The 14,789-nt window shown below is 38.1% G+C and overlaps 2 protein-coding genes across 9 annotated transcripts; one reads left to right on the forward strand and one right to left on the reverse strand.

The window, feature by feature from the left end:
* Window positions 1-162: 162 nt before the first annotated feature.
* On the forward strand, window positions 163-3,633 carry Rlip (Ral interacting protein). Of its 3 annotated transcripts, none has more exons than XM_012367691.2 (9): window positions 163-329; window positions 560-698; window positions 1,129-1,379; window positions 1,461-1,722; window positions 1,799-1,979; window positions 2,223-2,537; window positions 2,624-2,996; window positions 3,057-3,298; window positions 3,358-3,633. In XM_012367691.2, exons 1-9 carry the CDS (start codon window positions 245-247, stop codon window positions 3,457-3,459), a joined length of 1,950 nt encoding a protein of 649 aa, XP_012223114.1. In that variant the 5' UTR covers window positions 163-244; the 3' UTR covers window positions 3,460-3,633. The 3 variants fall into 3 exon arrangements, with proteins under 3 accessions (XP_012223114.1, XP_067210391.1, XP_012223115.1); XM_067354290.1 differs by having other exon boundaries at window positions 1,132-1,379; XM_012367692.2 differs by having other exon boundaries at window positions 302-428.
* A 1,097-nt stretch (window positions 3,634-4,730) lies between these two features.
* Window positions 4,731-14,679, reverse strand: Ranbp16 (Ran-binding protein 16). 6 transcript variants are annotated; one of them, XM_012367504.2, is made up of 15 exons: window positions 14,562-14,679; window positions 12,735-13,171; window positions 12,482-12,648; window positions 12,155-12,379; window positions 11,207-12,077; window positions 10,846-11,131; window positions 10,628-10,772; window positions 10,389-10,536; window positions 10,153-10,312; window positions 9,611-10,013; window positions 9,243-9,381; window positions 7,694-7,792; window positions 7,431-7,618; window positions 7,200-7,327; window positions 4,731-7,124 (listed from the first exon to the last, which is right to left on the reverse strand). In XM_012367504.2, exons 2-15 carry the CDS (start codon window positions 13,003-13,005, stop codon window positions 7,028-7,030), a joined length of 3,327 nt encoding a protein of 1,108 aa, XP_012222927.1. In that variant the 5' UTR covers window positions 13,006-13,171; window positions 14,562-14,679; the 3' UTR covers window positions 4,731-7,027. The 6 variants fall into 6 exon arrangements, with proteins under 6 accessions (XP_012222927.1, XP_012222930.1, XP_012222932.1 ...); XM_012367507.2 differs by having other exon boundaries at window positions 12,735-12,990; window positions 14,562-14,672; XM_012367509.2 differs by having other exon boundaries at window positions 7,694-7,771; window positions 12,735-12,990; window positions 14,562-14,670.
* Between the last annotated feature and the right edge of the window lie 110 nt (window positions 14,680-14,789).

Genomic DNA, 14,789 nt, shown 5'->3' on the forward strand with positions numbered 1-14,789 from the left:
ATTATTATTTAATAAATAAACTAATAAGTAAAAATTCTTAGATAAATATATTTCGTTTCATTCAAAGACTTACAGCCGCAAACGCCGCGGACGCCTCATTGCGTTTAATGGTTTTTTTTTTTTTTTTTAATAGTAGTGTCATCTAGTGGTAGCGTACGTAAACATGGCATTCTACCGTTAGATGGCACTTGGTGTAAATGTTACTTTTTTTCCGAAGTGTCAAATACACATCACTTGAAAAAAAATGGACTTTGAAAGTCCTGACGTGGAGAAGGAATTCCCCGGATTATACGCGTCCGAATCGGCTAGGAAAAGCAATGAGAGCGATTGTACGTAATGGTCATCGTCATCTCGCGTTTGTGTTTTAAATAGTAGATATTGTGAAGGAGAGGTTATGCACCTGTCAAAGTCTAGTTGCACAAAAGATTGTACATTTGTTTCTGTTTTTATTATTTTAACATATATTATATACCTATACAAATATATTGTAAAGTTTAACATGTATCAGAAATATTTATGAGATAACAATTGTTTGTAATTGGTAATCTTCGTACTGCAGTTAGTGATGAAGGCAGTCATGATAAGCATTCCAAAAAGGAGTTACTGGGTGGAAAGCGGAAGGATAAAAAGGACAGAAAGGACAGGGGCTACGCGACTCTAGAAGGTGAAAGTTCGCCGGACGAAGATCAAGAAACTAAGTAATTTTTGTACTATGTTATTTTTATAAGTTTTAAATTGTTAATTTGCATATTGCGTAATAAGTGCTAACATAACACACAATTAACGGATTCTTTTATTTGATATTGGTTAGTCATGTGTAAATAAAGCTGTACTATTAACAAACGCTTGATAATTAAAATTGGTAGCCATCAATTTACAGATGCTTTGCATTTCTCGTCTGCACAAGCTATCTGATATTTGCATACTTAATATTTGATTTGTAAATGGAAAACAGACTTATTTCAAGCGCCTATGATTTGATGCTGTTGCTTGTACTGATTCTAATTTGTACAGTGAACATTTATTTCATTATTAGAGTCTTAATTATATACATACAAAATGACAATTAATTTATCATCCACTGTTCCTGCGGTATCTTTCATTTTTAATGTGTAACTTATCGCTCAGAAGTCCTTCGAAATCAAAGAAGACCAAAGCCTTTAAATTTCCATCTAAGAAAGAGAAGCGGGAGAAATCGAGGGAGAAAGAGGCAAAAGAAAAGGATGCTGAGAAGGAAAAGGATAAAAAGAAGAGGGATAAGGACGAGAAAGATATAGACAAAGAAAAGCGGAAAGACAAGGATAAAGACAAGTCTAAACAAAAATTAAAAGACCGTAAGAAAGGAAAGCATGCTGGCGGCGAAGGTTTGGATATCGGTGGTAAGATTGAAACTTGCACAAATATAATTTCTAACAAACAAAACAATAACATCTTCATCCATATTCATATATGTTTTTTAGAGGAACAACCGATTTTTGGTATTAGTCTTCACTTAGCGGTTGAAAGAAGCTGTTGTCACGACGGAGTCGAATTGCCCTTGGTCGTGCGAGACTGCATCGATTACGTGGAGGAGCACGGAATGAACGTGGAGGGTCTGTACAAAGTTCCCGGGGTGAAATCAAAAGTTCAATATTTGAAAAAATTGTACAATAACCGAGAACCGGTGAACATGTCCGAATTTGAACCCACGGTAGCTACGAGCTTATTGATACTCTTTCTTAGGTTTGTATTTGAGAGTTCTACCTTCTCACCATGTGTTTTAAGATCAAACGAAAAAGTGCGCATTGTGGTGATGTAGAGAGCTACCAGAATCCGTGCTGGAGAACAGCGAAACGATATCGCGCTTCGAACAAGCCGCATCGACCAAGGATGTCGCGCAGCGGGAAGCGCAACTGGCGCAGCTGACGCAGCAATTACCAGAGTGCAACAGGATTCTTCTGGCGTGGGTTACGCTGCACTTGGATCATGTCACGGCGCGAGTATGTTCAAAATATTATTAGCCTGGTGCAAAAGGTCTGTCATATTTTTTTCTTCATATAAAATGATATTTAATACCCTGTTTTTTTTTTGTTTTTTTTTAATTCTGCATTTTGTTTGAAGTAAAGAATAATAGAATAACAAACTTTTTGCATCAACTTGATATATTGCATAATTCCTGATAAAATTGGAATTTCATTTATTTATTTTATTCTGTGTGCGTGATAATAATAATTCTGCTATAGGAAAAGGTGACGAAGATGAACGCGCAAACGATTTCGATGACACTGAGCCCGGTGCTGCAGATGAGTCACAGATTACTGTTAGCCTTATTGTTCCATTGCAAGGCTTTGTTCCCGAATGTACAGTTGACAAAATACGTGCCACCACTGTCGTCCGGCAGTACCAATCTGCCAGATTCCGTGGAGGGCATTGCCGCGGAACTGTCCAAGCAGGAGTCATTGCTGTCCCAAATTCACATGCAAATGAACGCCGGTTTCGTGACGAAATCTCGCGAGGAACAATTGTGGGAGGTGCAGCGAATGATAACGCAATTAAAGGTGTACAATTATCTTTCAAAAATTAATGTATTGCACGTTCAAAAGGAAAAAAGAAAAGAAAAATCAACGTAATTTTCTTTTCACAGAGAAAGTACAAGACTGTTCAAAAATTGGAAGGTGCCACGCAAAAGAGTCTGGATGAAGAAATCAAATCATCCGATAATATTTCGGTGGAATCCACCTCGCAAAAGCCAAAGACTGCAGACGAAGATTCCGGGCAATCCAAATCCGATTCTCTGACATCGACCAATTCGACCTTGTTAAAAACAGACGGCAAACCACACGGTACAGAAGAGGCGAAAGAAAAGTGCTCCTGCTCGGCGGGGGGGGCAAGTGCAAGCGCCACGCAAAACGGACAGAACGTGAATGTGCAAGAAAAAGACACGGTTGACTCCGCGGAGACTGCAATGGTTGCATCACAATCAAAAGAAAACGTCACGTCGGACGACAAAGCAAACGGTACATTAACGATAATAATCTAATAATTTCGGTTCAGCATTAACACAAATTTCTGCACAGAGCCTGAAGAGGAGGACGTCATAGACAAGCTGCGAGAAAGACTGATCCACGAGGAGCTGCTGAACATGCAAGCGCTGCTGAAGTCTCGCATCAGCCAGGAGAGGAACGAGATCAAGCGATTGATAGAAATGGTGACGGAACTCGGCACCGAGAAGAAAAAACCCAAGGAAAGGACGCACTCCCCCAACGAGGCCGAAATGACGGCTATGATACAGCTAGTCAAAGAAAATCAATTGCTCGAAGTATGTTCCTCCGCGTTAATTTTACCCTCCCGCGTACTGACCGGTTTCTCTCGTTACAGAAAAAAATGACGACACTCATACGCAGTATTATCGAGGAGAAAGACGCCTGTGTGGAACTGCGTGTTCAATTGGCGGTGCATCAACTGATGGCTAAGACCTGACCGCAAACCTGCTAATGACACACCGGGATTACAAAAGACATCCTATACGCGATCTGATATTACGTTTTTTGCACATAACGAACATATATAGTTTATAACATGTTGCAATTACCACATGTATACCATTAACTCGTTTTACTCTTCCGCAAAGTAATAAAACTACACAAAAATCCAGACAGAAATTTTCATGAACTCTCGGATTCCACAATTCGAGTTCCTTGTTAGATACTCGATGCGTTTTGGGAGTGAAGGATGAAGGGAGGAGGACATCACTCGATATTCAAATGAGATAGATGTAGGCAATTATTCTTCATGAGAAAAAAAGTCATATTGTAATAGAAACAATTATATTTTTTTGTATATATTTTATATTTCAACGCGTCATGAAATTATGAACATATCGCGCTAATAAAAGCTCAAAGATTAATGCTCTGAACTGAGTAAATGTGAAGAATGCACTGTCAATAAGCACAGTATTCTAAAAACGTAAAATTACATTAAACGACAGAATTATTAAATCTGCTAAAGAAATTACTAATTGAACTTCAAGATTGCAATTTACATCAAGCTATTCTGTAAAAATTTTCAGAATTGTTACAGATTCTAGAATTAATACAAACTGTTATTATAGGGCTTAGTAAGCGCTACAGATAGATTAATAGAAGAAGGTGCGACTCGGGATTGAGGGGACAACTACGTTGTGTTCAATGTATATTTACAATATTATCTGGTCAAGGTACAGCGCTGAATATCGACCCGTATAGTGTTCGCGTATAATCTTGGTAATGCTGCTTCGTATTTTTATGTACGTAGGAAAAATTTACACGTCCGATATATAATCTTTTTTTTTTTTTTTTGTCACAGGTGCATCTGTATAAAAATCTATTGATACGTCCGTCGCGGTGGGACGTACGCAGAAACTAAGATTGTGCTGAGGACACAGATATTCTCTCATTCATCAGCGAAAGAAAGTCACGCAGCCTCGTATGATAGCCTTCGTGTAAGGGAACAAGCTCTTATGGATTCTACAATCGCAACGCAACGCAACGCAACGCAACGCTTGGGTGTTTCCTTCGGTAAATACCAAACAGAGTCACATGCAATTCGGAAGAGGCTGAGAACGGTTTGTTGGACACATCGGATTTGCATACCGGGAATGGTGTTATCATCAGCTCGAGATCGTAGAATCCGACTGTTTTCGCGATATCGCGCACCGCGTTTGTGGGAACTCGTAGACTTTACAGGTACGTCTTATATTCAATGCGATACTGTTTCTCTCTTTTTTTTTTTTTTTTTTTTTTCGTTCGCTGAACGGGATCGAGCGACAGATAATACAATAACGTAGTCTTAGAGCATCACTATCACAGTGTAGTACAACAACTCGCTAAGAATAGTAGCATACGCGGTACCTACGAGCGATGAAGGTAGTTTAACTACCGGAATCGCGAAACTGCGCGTTTCGCCTAACAATCCGCGATTATAGAAAATATTATCATATGTAACTTCATTACACATACAATTATTACGAAGAGACAACTAGATCGGATTTTTTTTCTGTATTCTATATCGTTTGATTGCTTTATATTCACCATAGAGCACCAAATAAATTTTTTACGCGGCATACACGATTGAGAATGTGGCGTTGCGGCCTCTCTATTGCATTTCTGTTTTTCACAAAGGAAGTCACTGTTAAAAGAACATCCGTAAATTATAGCGTGTGCACTAAATCTGAGGAATATATATGTATATATCTCACTACTGTCAACGATCCGTTTTGCGAATGGGCCACGTAAACTTTTACAAAGCTTATAAAAGTAATTTACAAAATTTTATAAAAGATGGAATATATATATGTGTAAAAAAATATAAAGGAATGTTTCCTCTCTCCTATGGCCAATAATTTTTTGCAATAATATTTACAACAAAAGAGGATGATTCAAGATGGTCCAACGCGGCATATTTTCTTATTCTGTATTATTTTGCAACTTGTGTTTGATTTTTCGGTCATCCCCCAATCACCTGTTTTGTTATAAAATATATCAAGTTATTTGATATTTATCTATAGTTATCGATGAAAATTTTGAACATTCGACGGTTATTATTCAATAAATATTCAATCAATGTAGAAGTTCATGATGTAAGATGTACGATTGAGACAATGCTCGAAACAGACGACTGCCCGAAATGCGACAATCTCCTTTACATACAATTGATTTTAAAGTTACTATATCGTAAAATTAACGAATCACTTAACGTCACTTAACGTCTCGTAATATCTATTTCGTGTTTTGTTCATCTATCTTGCTTCTCCACGAATTAATGTCTCAGTAATAACGTAATAATATAATAATAATTGTATATTTTTTAAGTGAGTCTTTGTATGATAAATTTAATGACATTCTCATGTACATCATCCATATTATTCGCAACTCACTGAATAATATAGTTTCATAGCAGCTCTTTACTCGAATAAATTTTAAATAATTAGTGTATAATTTTTCAATGATTTGCGTCTGTGCTCTCGTTTTTTTTTCTCTCACATGCTCTCTTACTCTTCTATGATGTTATGTCAATACAAGAATCTGCAATATTACAAACGGCTCTTTTTAAGCTGCACGTTTGTATATACAGTACTCTTACTCGACTAACATCTCTTAAATAAATGGATGTCCGCTATGCGTTAAAAGTAAGATAAAACAGTGTATCGCAAAAAAAGAAAAGAAAAAAAACCGTTATTGGCTTCCTATCCTAAAACACAATATCGAAAACTTCATTGATAAAATGACATGTAGACAGACTAAGATTCAATAATTTTACTAATAATTCTAGACGTTTTAAAAATTATTAGATTTAGATAAAAATTGATTTGCTTGTTTTCCATGAAATTTTAACAAAATTACAGATTTTAAATTAAAATCTCTATTATAAAAAACTATATCGTGTATAAAAGGTCTATTTTAAATAAATTAGCAATATTTGAGATAATAATAACTTGGAAACGACTGTCCATATTATTTTTATAACGATTGTAAAAAGAGAATTCTATGAGTAAAGACGATTTGCTTCAAAAAATGCAAATGTATATTTTTGGTCATATAAAAAGTCATATAACTGCCAATTTTTTTGTATTTAATACACATACATAAAAATATTTAAATCTAATAATTTTATAAGATTACGGAATTTCGAGTATAAAGGTAATAAAAAAAAGGAAAGAATTTAGATTTCTGGACAGGCGTTAAAATTATTAATGTATAAAATCATAAGTAGCGCACAACAAAAAGAATAAAATATAAATTTTAATATTGTTATGTGATACTAATCGATCATTAATCATTATGTGATGTATATAGTTGATTAAGCGGTTTAAAAGACTAGTTACAAAGAATAGGAAGCCAAGCGGTAATGCTTATGTGTAAAACAGTAGTATTTAATTTATTATCTTTATACTCATCTAAAGCCATAGTATCTTAATTTCACCATTAATTTAGAGTTTTCACTCGCACACACATTCAAGCATTTGGCAGGCAAGAACCTAGAAGAATCTAATTCAGAGAGAGCAGTATCACTACGATGTCATCATGTCACTGACTGAATTTGATACATTAGGTCCTTTTAGGGCGTCATTTATGTCTCTTCTAAACATTGATAAATTTTGTGTAAACCTGCAAGGGAGCAAAACATTATACAAAGACGCTTACGACATATCAACGTAATTAAAGCAGTCTCCGCCTTCTCACCTATCTCTATTTTTTGTGAGTAAATTTCTTTCAATCCCATTCATTAAATTTTCAAACCACTGCGCCATGGCTGCTTGCTTGTCAACTGGCTGACTTCTAATAATATTTTCCCTTAATTGATTAAAATACTACAAACAAATAAATAGTACGTTAATACAAAAAATTGACGTGCGAAAAATAGGTATTAAAAAAAAAAAACATATTTATAGAAATTATTACAACAATACTTACTTCTTCATTCAACAATATAAGACCTAATAAAGGGCGAGACATGCTCCATTGATTCCTACAATCCTCAAACATTATCACATTTAAAACAGTACTTAGGATTTGTTGAAGTATTTCAGGATGCTGTTTCAAAACTTGTAAAAATAACTCTCCCCCTCCGGGAACGACTGCGTTCTTTCTTCCCGGATATCCTGAAAGCACGCTGTATGTATTAGCACAATATTTCTTGCATCAACACAATTTCATTGAAAAGACACGTTTTTTACCTTTCTGATAAAGTTGCTTGAACAGATACGTCACAATGTGGTCAAGAGTTGCACAACAACCAGTACAAACCATAGTATCTGAAATCACACATGTCACAGCTATCCCCTTTTATCAACTATCCAAAAAGTATATATAATTTTGAACCATGTATAATTTAAGTTACAACATAAATGACAACACATGCAATCAAAGTGGCAGCATTGCAAGCTTTGTTATCTCCCCACTTTGCATATTTAATATTTCACAAACTTACAGTTTGATCTCGTTATTTTACCGATAAAAAATACATAACGTCTATAAGTGATTTAAAGTATCGATAAGAATAATTGTTGAGGTAAAAGTAAGATGCAAAATTTTTACAATTACCATTCCATGATGCAGAGTCATAATCGTTATTAAAATTGTAAAGTTTGGGTTCTTTTATTTTAAAAAAAGAAGATAATGAGCCAATGACATCTAATTACTTACAAACTTAAGATATCTTTTTATCAGGCAACCAACAAAGTTCGTGCTGATAATAAGCTTACAAGTTTGACGTTATTGATTACTTCATACTTTATACCACATTGTATACAATTATTTTAAAAATTGAATCATGTCATTATGTTAAATTATATGGTAACAAAACATGCAACTGTGATTAGTTAAATTAGTAATTGTAAAACGCATCATCTAACTTCTAATGTTAATAATAACGATGTTAATATGTCAGCTGTGCGGCTGATTATGCTAGACCCATTGTGTTTGTCTTAATAGAAATATAAAACGGCGTTACACTCGTAAGACATAGAAAATATAAGCTAGGTAGCTCTTGCGTGTCAAACTTTATCACATTTAGGGTCCAGGCTACACGCACTCCAATCCTCTTATAGCCAAATGTTATTTGTAAAGTGTTCTCAGTAATTTTCTTCACTGTGCATAAAAAAATAATCAATATATGCATATCTGCTTCTTGCATTTCGAACTGTCGCAGTGTCTAATATCTATAGGCAGACTTACATTCCAAGCAGTAATGCAAAAAAAGCAAGAAATGGTAAAACATGTGATGTGTTTAATGTAAAAGAAAAATCATCAAATTCTTATGTATTTGGTTTCACAATAATAAAACAAATATCTAACATAGTAAATATTTAAAGAATAATTCTGAATGCAAAAAACTATTACAAGAATTCTTAATAATTTTTTCCGATCATATAATTGAAAAAAAATGTATTCTATCGATTACATGCTCATTTTTCTGTAATATAATTTTAAAAATAAATTAACGTGCAATTTTGCTTCATTGTGATTTCTGTAATTGTTAATTAAATATGTTTAAATTATTGTCTTTCACAAATTGGCAGCCTATATGTTAAAAACTGTTTTCTATATTGTCAATTAACTGAGGAAGATAGAGAAAGTTTTCTTTGCGACTTTTTCAACTTGTAGAAATATGTTTGAGCGATTTAAAATGATTTTAGCTTCGAGGCGTGGCGTTGAGGATATAGAGAGTAGTGGTAGCAAGATAGAATCAGCCGCACAGACCTGTATAGGAGTCTTTTTGCGCACCTAGTGCTGTGAGGCCTTCGCTGATGCTGGAGAGGATGTAGAGAAAAACTCTCGGCTCCAAGGTGGATAAAAAAACCATGTGATCTTGCGCCAGACATTCGAGTAGCAAATAATATGTCGCCGACAGTTTCGGATAATGCTAACAAAAACAATGTGTAAAAGTAACATAAGATCATATTTTTAGTCTTATACTTTGGGACTTGAAAATTCTGATTTCGACTTCAAAATTTTAATTATTCCGCAAAGTTTAGATATATATTTTTTTTATAATAAAGAAATGCAATTATTTTTTGCAAACCAAAGTTTGATTTTGATTATCAATCGATTTATCGAAATAATAAAGTGTCGATAGTGCGATCAATACTTACCAATAGGTCACTTTGTGGAATACTAAGGAGCAATTTGACAAAAGTGTTGAGCGCATTATCCAACGCCTCGTCGCCGTATAGCCTAAACACTCCAAAGTTCACGTAACTCCCACACAAGGCTGCCTTCAACATACTAAAGCATATACTTATTCCTTTGAGTTTCAACGGATAAATCTGATCCTTCGGTACTTCGACGTTCAATATGTGATTGCCGTAGCTACAAATTATTTTGCTGGCCTCGCGGAACAACAGAATCCCGTTTGGAGACGACGCGTCGAACTGTAACCGTTGACTCCTATTTTGTACTAACTCAGAGAATAGTTTTAGGACGGGCGTTGTCACTTGCGGTTCGTGATGCCACAGCTCCACAGCGTGTAACAAAATCGGCGTGTAATTAGGATATCTAATGACAGAACCAAAAATATTATGTAGAATCCTCTTTTCAATTTAAAAAAAAAAAAAAACTCAGCTCTTAGAATGAAAATCGATAACTTCGTTTGAAATAGACATTAAGACATTAAATGTATCTCATGCGTACGTACATCCAATCAAAAAGCATCATGTAGGATGTCTTGGTGTTGAACGCATAAGCCAAGCCTCGCAGATCTCGTGCTAAACCAATTAGCGCTTTCTTCGCTTCCTCCGCTGCGAAGAGTGGTGTATCCGCAGCGCCCATCAGCTGGCCGAGGCTTTCCAATGCACCTGAAATTGTACCAAAAAAAATGTCCTTTGCACGATTCCGACAAAGAATGAACTGTACGTTGACAATTTTCCTTACTTGTGAGAGGTAACATGAAGGTATAGAATCTCTCCTCGTCCTCGCCTAGATCTACCATCAACAATCTACCAAGAGACGTGTAAAACATTGATCTACAGCGCATTTCTGACACAGCAACATTGTTTCCCAAAAATGGAAAGTGTTCTCGCTGTTGATGCAAAAAATTTAACGCATTAGTCGCACGTTTGTCCAAATTAATTAATCGTTAAACGTTAGGCGAGGCAGATCATAATACATACCGTGTGATTGTTGAGCATGAATTGTACTTCTTCTAATTTAACGAGTTTACGAACACAGCTATAACCCACGGATAAATCATTCAAAAGCTGTAGCGTCTTAGAAATTATTTGCTCGCTCCTGCCCCAATACTTCAAATTCGTTATTCTGCAAATCATGAGGCGGCATTAAAATAGATCGCGTGTGTGCAATGCTCGCGAGCGTCGCGCGCTTCACTTACATCTTCCGGATAAAAATGCTGAGTACCATGGCTTCGTCATTGAGACCCAACACGTCGGACAGTCTCCTATATACTTTAGAATTCTTTTGAACCTGATCGCCCACGTAAATCTTCCGAAATTGTTCGAAGAAGCTCAGCATCGCTAGTTCCAATTTCTCACAGCCACCCTGCGCGAGCCTTGAATCGGTCAAATTCATTAATTGAAGAACCCTGCACACCAACTCACCGTCCATGGCGTCAAAATCCTCGTTGCTGTTGAACGCGACCCTTCCGCCGATAACACCACCTGCGAAAGATAAGAGGGAAATGATGCGTACTTCGTTTTAATTGTGACAAATCAATAATGCGTGATTGCACTGACCGATGATATACACGAGCCAGGTGAGCTGTCCTTCCTGAACCGTGATATCAATTTGTTGCGACGGAGACACTGTCTGCGCCATCAGTTCTTGATACGTTCGTGCTGCTTGATCGAACAATTGGACTAATAGTGTGCATGTCTTTTGATATTCGCATCTACCTATGACAGATATCTGTTCCAACTGATGATGCACCACACCCAAATCATCCAATGGATCCTCGAGACGCTCTCTGACCACCACTGCCACTGACTCGAGTCTGGACGTGATATACGCATTCGTCACTTCCGGCGTGTACGTATTCAATAAGTGTGGATCGCCCGCCTTCACATACGGCATAGAAGAAACCATTCTCTGCCAAAGGGTCAAGAGATAGTGCAAACTATTGGGCGCAAATTGCCACATTTGCAAGCTCTGCACGGTGAACTTCGCGATCAGCTGTATTGCTTCGGGATAATCCTCCACCAGGACCAACTCGCCAAGTTGGAAATTGCTCTTCAGTCGAGACAATAATCTACAAAACTCGTGATAGTTTCCTGGATCACTAAGACCTTGAGGATTTTGTAGTATATGCTTAATACCATTGACTAAGTGCGTCAGAAATTTCGCCCTTTCGGTATTGGAGAACAGGCTCCTTCTAACGGATGCAATTTGAACGAGACATGATAACGCTAAACACGATAACGTATTAGGTAGACTGTGGTACAGATCAAAAAACAATTTCAACGAAGTGAAGTCCAAAAATGCAGGTCGCCAGCTTGTCGGAATTTGTACTGTGTTAAGATCGTCCGAGCTCTCGTCAGTTGATGTTCCAATAAAGTCGAATGTCAAGCAGTTCTGTGCGAGCTTCAACAGTTGTCTTATCAAACCATGCTGTGGAGAGAGCGAGCATATTAGTGCACAATTCGGAAAAAATTGCCGCTGCTCGGATGTTAATTATCGTACCGTACCTGTGCTTCATCATTGAAGTTTAAACTCTTGCAATTTTCGCGGGCTGTACTCAGTAAAGTACACGATAACCTAAATATTTCAAATAGTTGTGTGTCTCTAAAACTACTCGCTATTCTTCTATGTTTTGTCAGAGATCTGTTTGCATCAGCTTCTGAGATTTGATTCATTTCGCATGTCAACTGAGAGAGCAACTGCACTCCTATCATACAATGCTCCACTGACCCCTTTGTTGATTGTTACAATAAAATGTTATTAATCATAGAATAAGAAACATAGCACAACTACAGCATGCACGAGAGCAACGTTAATTAAAATGTGTGTCAAACCTGAAGAAACTTGGCTACATCACTGACTACATTTCTGAAGACAAATTCCTCTTTGTCGGAATCGAACCATCCAAGCTTTGATATCCTAGCGAAAAGTGTAACCAAAGCCTGTATCACAAAATTCGGTAACTTTGGTTGCGTTGCTAAGTAGTTGAGTACATAATTTCCTGCAAAACACGCAACGTGCAACAAATTAAGTGATCGTTCCGCTAAAAATTTCAACGATTCATCTCGCGCCCGCGAAGTCACTTACGTATATCCAGCCTCTGCTGTAAGCTGAGCGTTGTTGTGAGTTGTCCCTGCGCCGAACGCGACACCAGTTTCGTCAAAGTGGTGGCGGCCAGTAATTGAGCATAAGCGGAGTCCCCGCGGTCCAAGAGAAGCTGGCACTTAGTAAGCGTATCTGGTGCATTTTGAAAAGCAACGAGGGCCTTCTCCGCCTCAGCACGATGCGCCGAATCTTGCGACTCATACAATTGCTTGCATAGCAACTCCAGCTGCCGTACCTCCTGTATGTGATCCATCTTTAATGACACTGTCTACTGCTGTTCCTTATTACTTCCATTTAGGTACGACAACTCTAACAGTTTCATGACAACGTCGCCACTTTTATATGGTTTGCTTCGCAAATCTTTATCAATAACTTGCTGTCCGAAACATTTACAACTTTACCATATAGTCGCATTATACCTGGCAAATCACAAAACTGATGCTTTCAACTTACTTAAAGATGGTGTTAAAGAGTGAAATTTCAAGACAGAGTTATACTTTCTTATAGTAAACAATAAGTTTAAAATTGATGTTCAATTGCAACATTGGCAATGTTTTATTAACACAATTTACAAATGTGCATAAGCTGTATAAAGTAAACAAGGGTCATCTAGTGCAACAGTCCCAATAAGACATCCCATTAAAGTATAACTATGTATAAGTAATTAAATATAAATACAACAATTGTCAAAAATAGCCAGTACATACAGAAGCCACAAAGAAATATATAATGGAGCAATCACAATAAAATTGATGACTCAGAATAAACAATCGTGTTGAAATAATAACTTAATACAATGTTATCTTTCGTTTTTTCAGACGCACGACAGCCGCAACAAAGTAAGAGGGCAAAAATCTTTGTCTCGTGCTGACTGATTGTCACGTCCGTTTCACCGAGATCGATCGCACGAGATACGATTATCAGATGGAAGATTTCCAAAACGTGCCAGCTATCACGCGAGATTTAACGAAGCGCGTACGAAGCGACAGGTTATACACGACCGATAGATTGTAAATAACGGCGCATGTTATCGGCGCCAACGGCGATTTCGTCAGGAATCGAGAATTCGAGGCGCGCGCGATCGTGCGCTCGCCGAATAGAATGTTCGTTTATTTTTTTTTTCTCCCCCAGATGCACAGTATCCCGGCGCGAAACACGCGTCAAGATAAACAACTCGACGTGATGCGCGACACAGTCGTGACGTTTGCACGCGTTCACCGTATTTGCATCGAGCCCATTACATTTTTTCACGTAGCGTGATTATCACAGAGAAACACGCCGGAGACGCGCGATCGCACGCGCAACGCGAATTCGACGATCCCGATTAATTGTCCCCGTGTCGGTCCGCGTCGCGGGAGGAGCCTCGTCCTGACACAAACGAGGAAGAATAAACGGCGTAACACAGCGGTGCGGATCGAGCGCGGCGCGACGCGCGTTATCTCGGCACGTCCCTGCACGACTCCGCTTTGATTTCGCGTTGTTTTTCGATGTCAACGCGCGCGACCGCTACGAGAGGAAATAATAACTAACTATCCGGATCCGGGCGTTCCTGCCACGCACAGGTCCGGCGACGAACCACCGCGGTTCCCCGGGGAAATGTACGGTGGCGATTTTTACAAAATGTAAACGCGGCACCATGCACAAGTGTACACACAACAGGCGCGTAAGTACAACGTGACGGCACACGCGGACTCCGGCGCGGATTCCGCCGGCGGATTACGGCCGTCGCGGAGGTCGCTCCGCGGCGTCGCGTGTAATAGCGTCTCGCGCCGCTACGCAACACGCGTGTTATTTTGATCGGCGACTCACCTGTTCGTCCGCCATTTTCGCAGTACCTATCTACGATGAAGCCCGGATCACATGCCAATCCCATCTGCCATGATCTGCTAACTGTGCTTTACCTGTATTTTACTTCGCGATCCGCCGCAGGAATGCTCGCAGGATGGCGCTTTCGACGTCTTCTTTATGCACCCAACTGTATTATTCACGCGACAATTGTACCTATGCGACGGTTGGCCAGCCTGGCACCCTGTGTTT

The sequence above is a fragment of the Linepithema humile genome, chromosome 4 (genome assembly GCF_040581485.1).
Source record: "Linepithema humile isolate Giens D197 chromosome 4, Lhum_UNIL_v1.0, whole genome shotgun sequence".
In the NCBI taxonomy this organism is placed as follows: Eukaryota; Metazoa; Arthropoda; class Insecta; order Hymenoptera; family Formicidae; genus Linepithema; species Linepithema humile.